Source organism: Bos taurus, chromosome 28, assembly GCF_002263795.3.
Source record: "Bos taurus isolate L1 Dominette 01449 registration number 42190680 breed Hereford chromosome 28, ARS-UCD2.0, whole genome shotgun sequence".
Taxonomy (NCBI): domain Eukaryota; kingdom Metazoa; phylum Chordata; class Mammalia; order Artiodactyla; family Bovidae; genus Bos; species Bos taurus.
The window spans coordinates 43998079-44015187 of record NC_037355.1 but is presented as its reverse complement, the minus strand read 5'-3'; the positions used below and the strand labels follow the sequence as shown (position 1 = coordinate 44015187).

Here is a 17109-nt window from a genome sequence, read left to right as displayed (position 1 = left end):
CTCACACTTCCGGTTTGCGACAGCGTACGTCCCGGAAGCCGGAAGCACCTGACGGCAGCTTTCCGGTGGTGGGAAAGTGAACGAAGCCCGAATCAGAACGGCTCATCCTGAGGCTGGTAGGGTGCCGGTGGAAGAGGGAAGGCAGGCGTCTGGATAGGGCCTGGTTCGGGAGGCTGTCAGAGCAGGAGCTGCAGAAGCAGTCAGCGGCAGAGGGGGCATGGTGCCGGGAGGCACCGAGGAGGGGGCGCAGTCCGTCCCTCCCAGGGTTAGTGAATGAGGCTCTACGCCCGGGCTGGCCCGGAGACTCAGTGCTGCGGGTCCCAGCATGAGTGCGGGCCCCGGCTGTGAGCCCTGCACCAAGCGACCCCGCTGGGACGCCGCTGCAACTTCTCCGCCGGCCGCCTCGGACGCCCGGAGCTTCCCCGGCAGGCAGAGGCGCGTCCTCGATTCCAAGGACGCTCCGGTGCAGTTCAGGGTCCCGCCGTCCTCGTCAGGCTGCGCCCTGGGCCGGGCGGGACAGCACCGAGGCAGCGCCACCTCTCTTGGTACGTGGGGAAATAAAGCTCTTTGTACTCCTCGGCCCAAACCTCTTTTTGGTCCATCTCAAGAGCCGGGGACGCCAGCACCTTCCTCCCCCTTTTCTAGTCTTGTGTACACCACTCTGAATTCTGAGGTCCCCTTGCTGAGCCCCCAAGGCCACTACTGGGAGAATAGGGTCGCATTTTTCCCACGGCGATTGGTGGTGTGAGAAACCTTGATGAACAGTCACTTACCGGGCGGGAAGTGGTAAGATACTCCACCTGTTTTCTTTTTTCGGGTTTGAGTAATTGCCTTAGTCGTGGCTGCTGCTGTTAAGGAAGTTTAATTGTGGATGTGAAGCTTCAGCCTCTAGATGAAAAGAAAGCTACAAAAAAATATTGTAGCTTATCTCAGTTTAGATTCTTAGTCCCTGGATGCAGAGCCGTTAGTCTTAGCTGGCATTAAACTTGGCTCTGGCATACAATGTTGAATAAAAGTTACTTGGTCTCTGTGTTCAGACCCTAAAGTCTACCAGGAGAAATGGACGATTACGGAAGTCAACATAATAAAGCGTAATGGATGTTCCAGTTCATAAGGGAACGGAACTAATGGTAGAGTCAGGTGTACCTAATCCAGTTTCTGGGCTCAAGGATCATCTCCCAGCCAGAAGATAAGAATTTTATTCTTATAAAGAAGAGTAGACTGAAGAGTAATGAGGGGTTAGCTAGATGAAGAGAAGTTAATGAAGTGATCCCAGAGTGCAGCTGATGAATATTGTGGACAGGGGAGAGTAGTGAGAGATGGGGTTGCAGAGAGAGAGGCAAAGATCAGGTCATATTGGGTATGCTGAGGATTTTGAGCTTTATTTCTAAGGGCAGTAAGAAACTATGCGACCCCATGGACTGCAGCCTTCCAGGCTCCTCCGTCCATGGGGTTTTCCAGGCAAGAGTACTGGAGTGGGGTGCCAACGCCTTCTCCGAAGAAACTATTAAAAGGCTTCAATAGGGGAGTGACTTGATTGGATATATATTTTTTAAATATATATTTACTAAAATATACATATTTTAAAGATCTTTGTTGCTAGTGTGTGGAAAATGAAAAATGGATTGAAAGGGAGCAGAAGTGCAGGCCCAAGACTAGTTAAGGAGTTAGTCTAGATGGGAAATAATGATTTATACTTGGTTGCAGGCAGTAGTTGGAGAAGGAAATGGCAACCCACTCCAGTACTCTTGCTTAAAGAGTTCCGTGGACAGAGGAGCCTGGTGGGCTGCTGTCTATGGGGCTGCATAGAGTCAGACACGACTGAAGCGACTTAGCATGCATACGTGGATTGGAGAAGGAAATGGCAGCCCGCTCCAGTGTTCTTGCCTGGAGAATCCCAGGGACAGAGGAGCCTGGTGGGCTGCCATCTATGGGGTCACACAGAGTCGGACACGACTGAAGTGACTTAGCAGCAGCAGCAGCAGCAGCAGCCTCTTGCTTCTCCTCCTTCACCCTGTTCTCAGGCTTCAGGAATTATAGCAGGAAGCCTGGAGCCAGAGAGAGAACACATTCTCAGCGTCAGAACAGCAGGAGACGCCCTCCCCTCCAGCTGCACTGTCACACTCTTCATAGTTTTTTACGAAATGTTGCCTGCACTCTTTAGGCTCAGTTGCCTTGTCATCAGAGTGCCGTGCTCTGTGTGTGCTATAGGAACCTAGTCATATCATACCATCAAATCTTTACAGTTATGGAGAAAGGTATTTTAAATTCTGACTCAAAAAGTGGATGTTTTTGCCCATTGCTGGTTTGTACTTTGAGGGTTTTCTATATTTGCTGTGTTTGATATAATGAAATTAAATAGAGAAGATGGAACTGTAGAAAAAGTTTCAGAATCAACTGGTTCATTCTCTCTTTTGTGACTGGAATTAATTTTTTCTCTGAAGTCTAATTTGCTGTAGAAGTATTAACTTCATAAAATCACTAAAGTCGTGGTGTTTAATAAGAAATATCAAATATATATGTACAGTTTTTGTGACAGAAACGATTTTCAAAGTGCTGATAAAAGATTTTGACTAGTTAGAATGTTAGTATTTAGTATAAAATGTGAATTATATGGCACTCAAATACAGTGATAAATAAATGATTGATTTTCCTGTATCTGGGATGGCGTCTCATGTTACGGTGTTTGAAGGGACTTGGGTAGATAAGAAGGGCTTGTGACCTAAGTTGCCTACATTCTTACATTGCAATTTAGACAGTAGTTGAGAATGTTCAAGATTTTATGTTTTCTTATATGAAAGAGCTTCTCTGGTGGCTCAGATGGAAAAAAATCTGCCTGCAGTGCAGGAGACCTGGGTTCGATTGCTAGGTCAGGAAGATCCCCTGGAGAAGGGAATGGCAACCCACTCTAGTACTCTTGCCTGGAGAATTCCTTGGACAGAAGAGCTTGGTGGCTATAGACCATGGGGTCACAAAGAGTCAGATACAACTGAGCAACTCACACTTGCACTGTCATACTAAAATGTTATATACATGTAATCCATATGCAATACATTAAATTTTAAAAGCATGCTTAAATGTCTAATGTTTATATAAATTTGGCTTGCATTTATTTATGGTATATGTACCTTGCTGAACCATTAATTCTTTTGCTACTATCTGCTGGTCATCTGTCTAGTTATCTCTTTGGCATTTCAAATTTAGTGTGTTCATATTGACCCAACCATATTTCCCCCCTACATCCAGTTCTCTTATCGTCTGCATTTCCATTTAATGTTCTGACCATCCTTCAAGTCTCAAGCTTAAAGTTTAGTGTCACTTTTAATCTCTGTCATTTTGAAATCTGTCATAACTCTCACTTCTCAGCTTTTATTCTCTAGTCTTACAAAGACAAGACTAGTTTTGGATCTTGACCAACAGTTCTTCAACTTTGCTGATCATCAGAACCACTTTTTAGGGAAAAAAAAATACAGAATCCACCTCCCCTCATACCTCCATCATCACATACAGATTTTCATTCAGAAGGTCTAGATATGGCCCTTGGATCCGTTTGTTGTCAGCCTTCTGATGATTCAGTAGGTTTGGGAACCGCTGACCTAGACCAGTACCTTCCTCATCGCTTCTTACGATAGACTCTTGCTTCTTGCCCCTTCACACCAGCAGTCTAGGCTGTGTATCCTGCCTGACTGGGAGCCTCCTATATTTGAATTCTGGCATTACAGCTCTGAATGTGACTTTTGACATGATTTTGTACCTCTCTTTATGCGTTTTTTAGGAATCTCTGTGGTTCCTTGCTGACCTTTCAGCCATATTTTCTTTTAATATTTCTCTACCATTGGTTCTGTTGCTTCTGATTTTTTCCCTTAATGTGACTGCATGTTTATTCTTCAAGAACTGTTTATCAGATGATCCCACTTTCTTCAATTCCCTAAAGTAGTCCTTTCCTCAGAAATATCTTAATTTCTTATCAGGGTCTTTTTGACTTCATTTTACTTTTAAAATCTATTATTATTATTATTTTGGCCTGGGCCAGGTCAGTGAAAGTGCCGAATCCTAAACACTAGACCACCAGGGACCTCCCTTAGGATCTCTTTTAATACCACTACTAACTAATAAGTAACATGTACTGAGCATATGGTAAGCAGTTTGCAATGGCTGTTGCTTAATTTAAGCCTCACAATAACCCAAGAGAGACACTATTAATTTGCATGTCTACTGATGAGGAGTCTGAGACACAGAGAAGCGGCCCTTCACGAAACACACAGGAAGTCAGAGGAGAGCCAGGGTTTGGACCTAGCTGAAGAGTCCGCCTGCAGTGCAGGAGACACAGAGGTGTGGGTTCGATCCCTAGGTCCAGAAGATCCCCTGGAGAAGGAAGTGGCAACCCACTCCCGTTCTCTTGCCTGAAAAATCCCATGGACAGAGGAGCCTGGCAGGCTGTTTAGTCCAAAGGGTCCCAGAGAGTCAGACAATGAGCGACTAAGCACACAAGCTGATTTCAGCATCTGTAGTCTCATCCGCTAGACCATACCAGTTCTTTAAGGTCTGGTCACTTTCTCTTCTCTGCCAAATGTATTTATATTTATGTTCCTGTATTTTCTCCCGTTGCTTGCACGAGGAAGGAATGATTAATCTTTTTTTAATCCACAGAATCTAGCTTAATGCCTTCCATGTGTATCTGCTGCTATAGGTGTTTTCTCTTCGAAGGTATGCATGCACACAGATTTTTCTTTTCTTTACAGTTTTCAAACAGAAGACTATAACCAGTTGGATGGACACTAAAGGAATCAAGACAGTTGAATCAGAAAGGTACAGAAACGTGCTTATCTAGAGGGATGAGTAACGTGATGTATGGATGCTGTGTCGTGTTTCATGCTGTTTCTCTCCTTTCTGCTTTCACAACTTTGTTGGCATTTCCGTTGATGCTGTGCACCAGGCATGGTTTAGTATGCTTGAGATGCAGAGATGAAAACGCAGTAGTCTCTGTCTTTAAGAGGCTTACAGTGTAGTGGTGCTGACAGACACCAAAAGCACATGCTTCTTACGTGTGTGATCAACGCGACAGTAAAGATATAAACGAGGCACAGTGGTAGTTAGCGTGTAGAACAGACAGTCAGCTTTACCTTTGCAAGAAAGGCTGCGCAGGAGGTGAACGAAGTATAACACTGCATTCTGTCTGGTGTTTGCCAGGCACACAGTTGGGAAAAGGGCTTTATAGGCAACTGTGCACAGGTGTGGAGTCATGAAAGGGCATGCTGTATGCTCAGGTAATCACAGGTTTCATTATTGCTATGATATTGTAGGAATGTGTTTGGGTAAGTGACTTTTTTGTGTTGTAAATTCTTTCTATTGTGTCATAAGTTCTGTTGTATCATTCTTTCTGTTTTACAGTTTGCATAGTAAAGAAAACAACAATACAAGAGAAGAATCCATGATGAGTTCTGTACAAAAAGATAACTTTTATCAACATAACATGGAAAAATTAGAAAATGTTTCTCAGCTAGGTTTTGATAAGTCACCAGTTGAAAAAGGTACACAGTATTTGAAGCAGCATCAGACTGCGGCTATGTGTAAGTGGCAGAATGAAGGGCCACACTCAGAACGGCTTTTGGAAAGTGAACCTCCAGCGGTAACTCTGGTACCAGAGCAGTTCAGTAATGCTAATGTCGATCAGTCGTCCCCAAAGGATGATCACAGTGACACAAATAGTGAGGAGAGTAGAGATAATCAGCAGTTTTTGACACATGTAAAGCTTGCGAATGCAAAGCAGACGATGGAAGATGAACAGGGCAGAGAAGCCAGAAGCCACCAGAAGTGTGGCAAGGCTTGCCATCCTGCAGAAGCCTGTGCAGGGTGTCAGCAGGAGGAGACAGACGTGGTGTCCGAGAGCCCCTTGTCGGACACTGGCTCTGAGGATGTTGGTACTGGACTGAAAAATGCCAACAGATTGAATAGACAAGAAAGTAGTCTAGGAAATTCTCCTCCAGTTGAGAAAGAAAGTGAACCTGAGTCACCAATGGATGTAGATAATTCCAAAAATAGTTGTCAGGATTCAGAAGCAGATGAAGAGACAAGTCCAGGTTTTGATGAACAGGAAGATAGCAGTTCTGCTCAAACAGCAAATAAACCTTCAAGGTTCCAACCAAGAGAAGCTGACACTGAGTTGAGGAAGCGGTCCTCTGCTAAGGGAGGTGAGATTCGATTACATTTCCAATTTGAAGGAGGAGAGAGTCGAGCTGGAATGAATGATGTGAATGCCAAACGACCTGGAAGTACTTCTAGCCTGAATGTAGAGTGCAGAAATTCTAAGCAACATGGGAGAAAGGATTCTAAAATCACAGATCATTTCATGAGAGTGCCCAAAGCAGAGGACAAAAGGTAATTTTTACCATCAAGAGTGTCTTCAATAGGGTAATGTGTTATATAATTTTGTGAGGGGGAGTTTCACAAAGTTATGGTTTGCACTGAAGGCAAGAAATAATTGTCTTTCTTATTAATTAATAATGCATAATTTAAACTTAGACTCAAATGTTAAATTCTAAAAATCACAGAAACAGAAAAGAAGTAAATAATCAGATTTTAGTTTCATGAACTTCCTTCTGAGATTTATGGGAATTACTCGACCATAAATACGATAGTAACTACTGTTATCTTAGGCTACTGTATATGCATTTTCTCTAACGCTCTGACAGCAGGCAGGTGGTATTGCACTCACTTCACAAATGAGAAAACTGAAATTGGTTAGACAATTCACTGAAATTATGTAACTTGTGGGGAGTAAAGCTGGGATTTAAATCCCAGCTTGTATGATTACAAAAAAATGTAAGTATAAAAATTATCTTAAAGCCCACTCCATAATTTTTGTGATCTCTTATGGCAAGCATGCCATAGTAAGTTCACTTCATTGAAAATTCTTGTCTAGAGTCCTAAGGAGTAGCTGATACTCTGAACCATGACCCGTTTGGCAGTGTACCTGTTTTACAAGGCCGCTTTTTCAGAAGGTGATTTACATGTGTTTGGAAATTCCTTCCACAGACTAGTGAAAATAAGCTCTGGGGTTTTACTGTAAGCCTTATAAGGTTTTTTGTTGTTTTGTTTTTTCTAAATACCAAGGAGAAAGAGCAAGTTTGGCACATTTTAAACAATAACTTCTGGGTAAGTGTTTTTACTTGTGTATCTAAGTGAATTTAAACAGTGAGTGGTTTGTGATTGAATATATATGTTTTGATCTTAGAAAAGAACAATGTGAAATGAAACATCAAAGAACAGAAAGGAAGATCCCTAAATACATTCCACCTCACCTTTCTCCAGATAAGAAATGGCTTGGAACTCCTATTGAGGAGATGAGGAGAATGCCAAGGTGTGGGATCCGGCTGCCTCCCTTGAGACCATCTGCCAATCACACAGTGACTATTCGGGTAGATATTACCTCTTACCTATAAAGAGAGACGGTGCTAAGTTTCAGTTTATTGTGATACTTGTGAAAAACAGACCAATGCATAAAAAGTCTTGCTCTTTTCTGCGTATATAAAGTACTGAGAAGTTTATAGAAAAGAGAAATATAATGATAGGTTACTTAACACGGTACTTAACAAATCCGTAAGATGAATCACTGTTAACTGCTGAGGGTATTGAATATTCTGTAGCGTTAAGAAAGTTTATTGAATTAAAAAATTCAATTGACAGTATTTATTGAGTACCCACTGCATGTTAGATACTACAACTCAAAATTGTGTGTTGTTTAGTATTCTCAAATTATTCTCCAGTTTTGTCCTCTTTCTGAGCTCTAGATTCTTCTAGACATCCCCATCACTGTCCCTTAGGTATCTCAAACTCAGCATTTCTAAAACCAACCTCATCTTAAAAATACCTGTGGTTAACTGTACGTGATGTGAAGTTGGCCAACGTAATCATTTTTACGTGTACATTTCAGCGGCAGTGTTTACAGCCGTTACCACGTTCATCTCCGGGAATTGTTCATCTTCCTGCACATAAGCTCTGCCTACTAAATAGTAACATCTCATTCCTCACTCACCCTGGTAACCTCTTTCATACTTTTCGTGGGTTCTTTAAAAAAAAAAACAACAAAAACTTTATTGAGCATTTTAAGTGTTTAGTTATATTTAGTTAGTTTACTGAGTTAGGCAACCATTACCGTAATCCAATCTTAAAATATGTCTGTCACTCTTAGAGTAGTTTTAAATATTCATATTTTAGGAATTCTCTGGCTCGCCAGTGGTGAGGACTCAGCGCTTTCACTGCCGTGGGCCTGGGTTTGATGCCTGGTCAGGAAATTAACATCCCACAAGCCATGTGGCATGGCCAACAAAAACAACAAAAAAAAGAACCCATGCAGGATTAAATATTCATCTCATTTATTAGATTCTATACTAGATTTCCCAGGGGCTACTTAAAAAAAAATCTCTGTTCTTATACAACTTAGCCTGCTGCTGCTGCTGCTAAGTCGCTTCAGTCGTGTCCAACTCTGTGCGACCCCATAGAGGGCAGCCCGCCAGGTTCCCCTGTCCCTGGGATTCTCCAGGCAAGAACACTGGAGTGGGGTGCCACTGCCTTCTCCAGTGCGTGAAAGTGAAAAGTGAAAGGGAAGTCGCTCGGTTGTGTCCCACTCGTAGCGACCCCATGGACTGCAGCGCACCAGGCTCCTCCGCCCATGGGATTCTCCAGGCAAGAGGACTGCAGTGGGGTGCCATCGCCTTCATGTGATTAAATATTCTGAAGTACAGAATTCATTAGTGTGGTTAGGTAAAAGTGACATTGAGCAGGGTGGTGGAGTTTGAGCTGAGTTCTTAAAGATGAGAGGAAATTTCTGAAATGGAGTTAGTAAGGCAAGGGAATTCCAGATAGATATATAACCTTTATAGGAAAAGGCTGTGGAGTTTAAAACTTTTACAAATGGAAAACAGTTGATTTGCTGGAACTGAGTATTTGGATGGAAAATGGTGGAAGAGAAGACTTGAAAAGTAGTTTGGGTCCATTTGTAGAGGGCTTTAGGTATCAGAATCTGAGTCTATAAGAAATTGAATCTATAAGAATTGGAAATCATGGAAATGTCTGTGCAGACAATAGTTGTACTACATACATGGCAAGGTTGATCAGACGGCTATATGTAAGGATTACTGAAGAGAGGATACATTGGAAACAGGAAAAAGAGCTCGGTTAAGAGATGAAGAGGAAGCAAACAGTGATGATCAAATTGTGCTTCATGAGAGTGGCTCAGGGCTTCTTTTGATATTGACTCAAATTTCTTTTCTAAACTGTATATTTAACTATGAAAAACGTCTTGTGAAAGAATTAATGTGTGTTTACTTTTAAAAATGCTGAATACCGTTTTTTTGGGGTTTTTTTTTGTTTTTTTGCTTAATACCATATTTTAACCAGCAGGTTTTACCAAGAGAACTCATTTTTGTGCAGGTCATAGAATCAGTGTTCTCTTGCTACTGCTGTTTGAAGCATTTCCTTAAACATCAAAATAACAGTGTAAAAAAGTTACCATCTGCCAGCTGTTTAGGTGTGCGGATAGGATTTTCTTACTATTGGATGAGAGAATAAATAGATTGATGAAAGCTTTAGCTGTCATCTCTCTCAATTACATAGTTCTTCAGTTGGTCTCTTTGCTATTGATAGAATAAAGTCACTCTAAAAATTATATTTATTAAAATAGCTTTTATTTAAATATAATGATTTTGTATTAGAATTCGTAGGGAGAAAAGAGTTCTGCTCTTTGAAAAAGTTTGGAAATAACTGAGACAGGGTAGTAATTGTGGGCATATAAAAGAATAAATGCAAATTGTTTTGAGATTATATTGATAGGACTCTGTGAATTCTCTAGTATGGGTGATAGGGGAAAAGGAGGCATTGATCATGTGTGTGAAATTAAGAAAAGGCTTGAGTGACGGACAAGATGTTAATGGGTAAGATTTGGAAAAAAGATTGATCAGAAGGAATAAGTGATATTTTGACTTTTCCTGCTTTCTCCCTCCCACTGCCCACAAAGAAAACCTGAAGCATCTTATACCGTCATTAATTAATCTCTGTAATTACTGTTTGTCAAATATCCAATGAATTTATAAAAGTTTTATTACAAAAGTAATACAGGGTCAATGAAAAAAGCTTAAGAATTTGGTGTGTTTTCTTCTAGATTCTTTTTCCTGAATATGGTGGTAGTATGCTACATGTATAATTAATCGTTGTTAAATAGAAGTCCTTAGTTACATTTCTAAGATGCCAGATATTAATAGTTACAGCATTGAAGTCATAATACAAAGCTGACACTTAGTGTTAGAAATGGAAGATAATCTGAAATTGCATGGACACGATAATGCTTATCTGTAAATGCACTCATGCATACAACACACACTCACACGCAAACATGTACACACATACAGGCAAACACATGTATAGGCATGTGCTATACACATGCGTACACGTATTTAAACTACAGACACCCAAAGATCCGTATATTCTTACATATTATGTTCCCCTGTGTGTGGAGCTCTACTGGTACCTGTTTTTGTCACCTTAGATCACATGGACGATCTTTACCGAGTCACCTTTGGGGTCCCCGTATGGATTGATGGATTGGGGGGTTGATGTCACCTTAGATCACATGGACGATCTTTACCGAGTCACCTTTGGGGTCCCCGTATGGACTGATGGATTGGGGGGGTTGATGTCACCTTAGATCACATGGACGATCTTTACAGAGTCACCTTTGGGGTCCCCGTATGGACTGATGGATTGGGGGGATTGATGTCACCTTAGATCACATGGACGATCTTTACAGAGTCACCTTTGCGGTCCCCGTATGGACTGATGGATTGGAGGGTTGATGTCACCTTAGATCACATGGACGATCTTTACCGAGTCACCTTTGGGGTCCCCGTATGGACTGATGGATTGGGGGGATTGATGTCACCTTAGATCACATGGACGATCTTTACAGAGTCACCTTTGGGGTCCCCGTATGGACTGATGGATTGGGGGGTTGATGTCTCGGCCTCTTTTGACTCTTGAACGTCCCTTATTGTCTCCTCCTTGGAGTATTCTCACCCTTTGGCTTCTTTGACACCATATATTCCTGATTTTCTTCCTGCCTCCTGAAACCCTTGCTTTATTCCTTTTCGCTTTTTTTCTACATGTGGCGCTTCAACGTTAGAGTTCCCCAGGACTTTTTCATAGGTCCTCTTATTTTTTCCTCTCTTGGAGTAGTCTTAAACACACTTGTGGTTTTAATGGTTACCTGTATAAAAGGCCTACAAGTTTATTTCTCTTGGGTTGCAGGATTTTAAGGAAGCTGCCTATTTAACAGTCTTTCCTTCCATAGGCAGTTCCCTTTTTTTTGTCTTTCACCTTTTCCTACTTCTTTTTCACCTTTGGAGTTGAGCTCAATTGCTACTTCCTCAAAGAAGGATTCCCTAAGCTCACCATGTAAGTTAAAATTGTCTAGAAAGATTCTTGTGGCATTATGAACCTCTCATTCATAGCATCTTACAGTTGAAATTTTATATTTATTTGTGTAATTATTTGATGATCTTCAGTGAAGTTCTGATTCATGTTATAGTATGGATGAACCTTGAATATATATATATATATGTATATATTTATCCACGTGCATATATACACATTTCAGGCAAAAGGAGAAGGGGGCAGCAGAGGATGAGATGATTAGATAGCATCACCAACTCTGGACATGAATTTGCACAAACTCCAGGAGATAGTTGGAGGACAGAGAAACCTGGTGTGCTGCAGGCCACAGGGTCACCAAGAGTCGGATACGACTTAACAACTGAACAGCAGCAACAGTGTGTGTGTGTGTATAGTTGAGCCTTGAATAGTCTGAAGGTTAGGGTGCCAGCCTTCTGGGTATCAAAAATCCGAGTATAACTTACAGTTGGCCCTCCGTATCTGAGGCTCCACATTCAGCAATTCAGTCAACTGCTGATTGTGCGGTGCTGTGGTATGTATTTATTGAAAAAGATAATTGTGTAAGTGGACCTGCGCAGTTCAAACCCATGTTGTTCAAAGATCAACTGTACATATATAAACACTTAACACATGTTAAAAACATACATGTTTGGCTCAGTGTGAATACTCAAAATACAAAGTTAATATAGTTATTATTCTTAAGTTTAGAGTCCAGTGCAGGAGGGGAAAAAGTGTGCTCTAGTATGATGATGAGCCAATAAAATGAGAGAAGAAGCTTACTGCCTATTAGAAAGTTTTTAAAGACTTCTTATAGGAAATGAAAATTGAGCTGAGTATTGAAGGTTGATGTTTAAATAGATGGTGTTTTGGGTAAAAGAGGATGTTAAAAATTGGAATCATTTAGAATCTATATAGGCAGAAGGGAGCCATTATAGGATTAGAAGGTTGGGGATACTTTAGAAAGATAATATAATTCCCAAGTGGGGAGAAGGGTTTTATGTGGGATGAATGTATCTGGGAGCAGTTGGGAGTTAGGGAGAGGGATAGAAAGCTGTTACCAGAAATTCAGTCAAGGATTAACAAGGCCCGGGGAACTGGATGGGATGAAGGTAGAGTGCCCAGGACATGATGATTTGGAAACTAACTAAAGGTAAGGAGTAGGAAAAGCTGAAAAAGACTTAACGAGATTTCTTGCCTAGGAGCTGGTCTGTATTTTTATAGCATTTACTTCAGCTGATTTCTTTGGATTATTTTACAGAAGATATGCCTAGTTTTTATGCACTTACAGTTTTCTTGCATTTCAGGTAGATCTTTTGCGAATAGGAGAAGTTCCTAAACCTTTCCCAACACATTTTAAAGATTTGTGGGACAACAAGCATGTTAAGATGCCTTGTTCAGAACAAAACTTGTACCCTGTGGAAGATGAGGTGAGAACAAAACTGAGCAGAACTCATGTTCTTTTAGTCTCTGAAAGACATTTTGATGCTTGCTGTTTGGCTTCTGATTCCGCCACGTTACAGAGAACTTGGAATAGTCTCTTCATGTTTTTCTTTTCCTTAAAGAATGGTGAGCGAGCTGCAGGCAGCCGGTGGGAACTCATTCAGACTGCACTTCTCAACAGGCTCACTCGGCCCCAGAACCTGAAGGTGCGTTCTTCTGTAATTTTCGTCTCTTACCTGTAGTTCTTAGAGATGAGCCCTGGTTCGACCCCAAAACCTGAAGGTGTGTTCTTTTGTAATTTTTGTGTCTTACATGTAGTTCTTAGAGATGAGCCCTGTCTTTTCCTTCAGAGATGTTGTTTGATCTTTAACAGACTTAGGTAACAGCATTATTTATATGCAAAGTGCTTGCTTCCTGAGGAACTCTTTTTAGAGACATTCTTGGTTTCTCCTCCATCTCTAGGCAATGAGTAGAAGAATTGAGAGTTGTAAATGACTTGCCTGGAGCCACACGGAATAATTTGGAGAACCAGAAATAAGACCTGTTTCTTGATTCCCCATCCAATTTCTTTTGATCCTGGGCTTTGCTTTTCTTTTTGTTTTAGAATTACCCTGCTTCTGAAATGTCTTTGAAAGTAAATCAGGGAAGAATTACGACTTCAGCATTGTTTGCCCGAAGGGAAGCTGAGTTTGCTAATGATTAAACATTGTACTTTTTATTGCTTTTAATAACAGCTTCTAGCAGTTTCATAATTTATTAATCTTACATTTTGGCAATAATTTATTTTTTTGATTTAAAAAATATTTCGTTTAAGTCCATAAGGGCAACCATTAGATTGTTTTGAGTATATGTTTATTTTTGGCACTATAGCCTTATATAAGCTTTTAAAAGTTTTTACAACTATAAACAGATTTTTTATACTTCTGTAAAACTGGCTTTGTTCTCTTTGAGAAATTAATTTGTTATGTACTGTTTCTTAGATTTTATACTGATTTTTCATTTATACTTACAAGTTATTCTTAACTTTCTGTACCTTTTCCATCGCTCCCTTTTTTTTTTCCTTAGCTCTTATTTTCCCTTCAAATGAAAAACTGTGATACATTGTACCATAATATATTTTGAAAATTTCATTTCTTAGGGATAGTGTTTCTCAGACTTATAATTACTTTTTTTAAATGGGAGAAATTCTCAGGGTCTGCCAGAGCTTACTTATTGTTAATATGTTAATTACACGTACACAAACATAAACATATATTAATTACATATGTACAAACATAAAACTAAATAAATCTCTTTATACTTATATCCAGTTATATCAATTTGATTTTTTCCATTTTAAACATTTTGACCCATCATTTGAGTTGTGTTCATTATCACTGTGAAGACAATTTGTAATCAATATTTGCTTTTCACACAGATTTGTAAACACATCTGAGCCCCAGAATAGTATACTGATAAACTTAAAAATTATACTGTATAAAGGAAAAATTCTTTGTGTTTACTACTTTTTAACTTATCAGAGTTGGTGAATGTTGGTAGAGGGAAAGATGGGGGTCTCTATGCAGAATATCAGCTTGCAAATAAATACGTTAGGTCCAGGTTTTTAAGAATTTGACATTCCTGTACTGCAGTGCATCTTAGGTACTTCTTTATTTAAAATACCAGCTTTCATTTCTACAGTGTGTTGTTTTTCTGGCCTTTGTATTCATTCCAAAGTGAATGAATTAAATTCACTGCAGCCATGTAATTAAAAGACACTTGCTCCTTGGAAGAAAAGCAATGACAAACCTAGAGAGCATATTAAAAAGCAGAGACATTACTTTGCCAACAAAGATTTGTCTAGTCAAGGCTATGGTTTTTCTAGTAGTTACGTATGGATGTGAGAGTTGGACTATAAAGAAAGCTGAGCACTGAAGAATTGATGCTTTTGACCTGTGGTGTTGGAGAAGACTCGAGAGTCCCTTGGACTGCAAGGGGATCAAATCAGTCAATCCTAAAGGAAATCAGTCCTGAATAGTCATTGGAAGGACTGATGCTGAAGCTGAATCTCCAATACTTTGGCCACCTGATGCTGGGAAAGATTGAAGGCAGGAGGAGAAGGGCTCAACAGAGTATAGATGGTTGGATGGCATCACTGATTCGATGGACATGAATTTGGGCAAGCTCTGGGAGTTGGTGATGGGCAGGGAACCTGGCATGCTGCAGTCCATGGGTTCACAGAATCAGACATGACTGAGTGACTGAACTGAGCTGATTCATTCCAAAACCACATTTATAAACTCTCAAATACAAGCAGACCAATCAGGAATACTGTCCAGACTCTATATGAAAAACACTAATTTAGGGCCTTTAATAGCCTTACCAACAGGATTATTTAAGAATTTACATATTTTTCCTTTAAACACAAATACATAATAATCATAGTGTCCTAAATTACATTGCTGCTCACCTCTTTTAGCAATTCCTTAGTGTGCCATGATTATTTTAAAAAGGGGTAATTAATCTGAATTTCCCTTTCTTGTTTATTTTACGGTAGATTCAGCGTAACAGAGTAATCTATCGAGATTTTCTTCTCTCTACTTAACGGTAATTGTTTCCTTTGCTGAAGAAGCACGATGAGAGGGAGGGAAAACATTAAATCCTTCTTATAGAATATAATAATATTTTCGCTATTTTTTTTAATGCTATTTGATGTCAAATTAAGAGGGATTAGAGATGTTAGATGGCAACCCACTCCAGTGTTCTTGCCTGGAGAATCCCAGGGGCGGGGAAGTCTGGTGGGCTGCCGTCTCTGGGGTCACACTGGACATGACTGGACATGACTGAAGCGACTTAGCAGCAGCAGAGATGTTATAAGTTTATAAAAGCAACAGTGTCCTCAAAAGTTGGTTTACACTGTAATATTTCTATGGATAATATGTCTGATAATTTGCAAAGAATGGACTTCTTTGTGCTTTAAGTTGTATTTATTGTGAATTACGAACTGAAAAAAAAAACAAACCACTCATCTAAGAGTACTGTATGGAGTAGCACCCAGGCTTCCCAGGTGGGGCTAGTAGTAAACAACCCGCCTGGCAATGCAGGAGGCATAAGAGACATGGGCTCCATTCTTGGGTCAGGAGGATCCCCTGGAAGAGAGCATGGCAAGCCACTGCATTATTCATGCCTGGAGAATCCCTGTGGACAGAGGGGCCAGGTGGACTGCAGTCATAGGGTTGCATGAAGTTGGACACGACTGAAGCGACTTAGCCTGCACACGGTTTTCCTGGGGATTAGGAGGCCTCCTGGTGGACGACTTTTGAGACTTGAAGACTGAAGTAAAGTCAATATGAGTTAGGAGTTAATGCTAATTATACAACTCCATTAAAGAATTAGAGTATAAATGCTATTTAGAATGTTTTTCCTTACCAACTTTGAGGAATAATTTACATATAAGATAGTACATCCTTTTAGAGGATGTAACTTGATTAAGTTTGCCATTTGCTTATACACTTGAAGCTCTCACTGCAGCCAAGATACAGAGTGTTGCTGTCACCCTGCAGAGATTTTTCTTACCCTCTGTGATCCGTTTCCTCTTTCTGCACTGGCTGCGGGCAACTGTTGAACTGCCTTTAAAAAAAAAAAAAAAACAACAGCGAAATATCGGCTGCATTTTCTTTGAATGGAATCGTGTGTGAGGCGTGCTCGTGTGTCTGGCTTCTCGCACTTAGGTGCAGGTCTTTGCAGTTCATCTGTGGTGTTGAGTGTATCAGGAGCTTGTTCCACTATATGCGTTGTCTGTCTGTGTGCTGTTCCAGACATTGCTATTTAATGTTTTGTTTGAGGTCCTGAAATCAAATACCAGTAATTTTGGGGAAAAAATTCTTAGAATCTTTTCCTTCTTAATGGAAAATGTATTATAGCTGTGAGAGTAAATTAAACTGTTTATCTTGTCACGGTATTTCATGGTTGACGACTTTTCCTTTTTCAAGGAACTTGGATATCTTCTTATTTGAAGTAGATTATATACTTTTTTATTGGCTCATTTCTTTTAGCCGAGATGCTTGGTGATAATTGATGTGACATGAAGTATTTTTCAGGAAGCTCTTTGGCAGAATGTTGACTTTTAAAACCTTTCTTCAGTGATGAGGAAGTTTAGGTTTATAGTAATAATCTAGCACGATGTTTTTCATACTTCATATAACTTCAGTAAAAATTCTTGAGGTGTATATTGCGATTATAAAT

The 17109-nt window shown here is 40.2% G+C and overlaps 1 protein-coding gene across 3 annotated transcripts in view; it reads left to right on the top strand.

Moving 5' to 3' along the window:
* The first annotated feature begins 53 nt into the window (after positions 1–53).
* Positions 54–17109, top strand: part of PARG (poly(ADP-ribose) glycohydrolase) — a 114724-nt gene continuing 97668 nt past the window's right edge. The window contains exons 1-6 of one of the 3 annotated variants that reach the window (XM_010820699.4): positions 54–116; positions 4743–4809; positions 5392–6378; positions 7235–7418; positions 12750–12872; positions 13008–13091. In XM_010820699.4, the coding sequence (XP_010819001.2) occupies positions 4772–4809; positions 5392–6378; positions 7235–7418; positions 12750–12872; positions 13008–13091 (1416 nt within the window). In that variant the 5' untranslated portion in view covers positions 54–116; positions 4743–4771. 3 annotated transcript variants of the gene reach the window in all.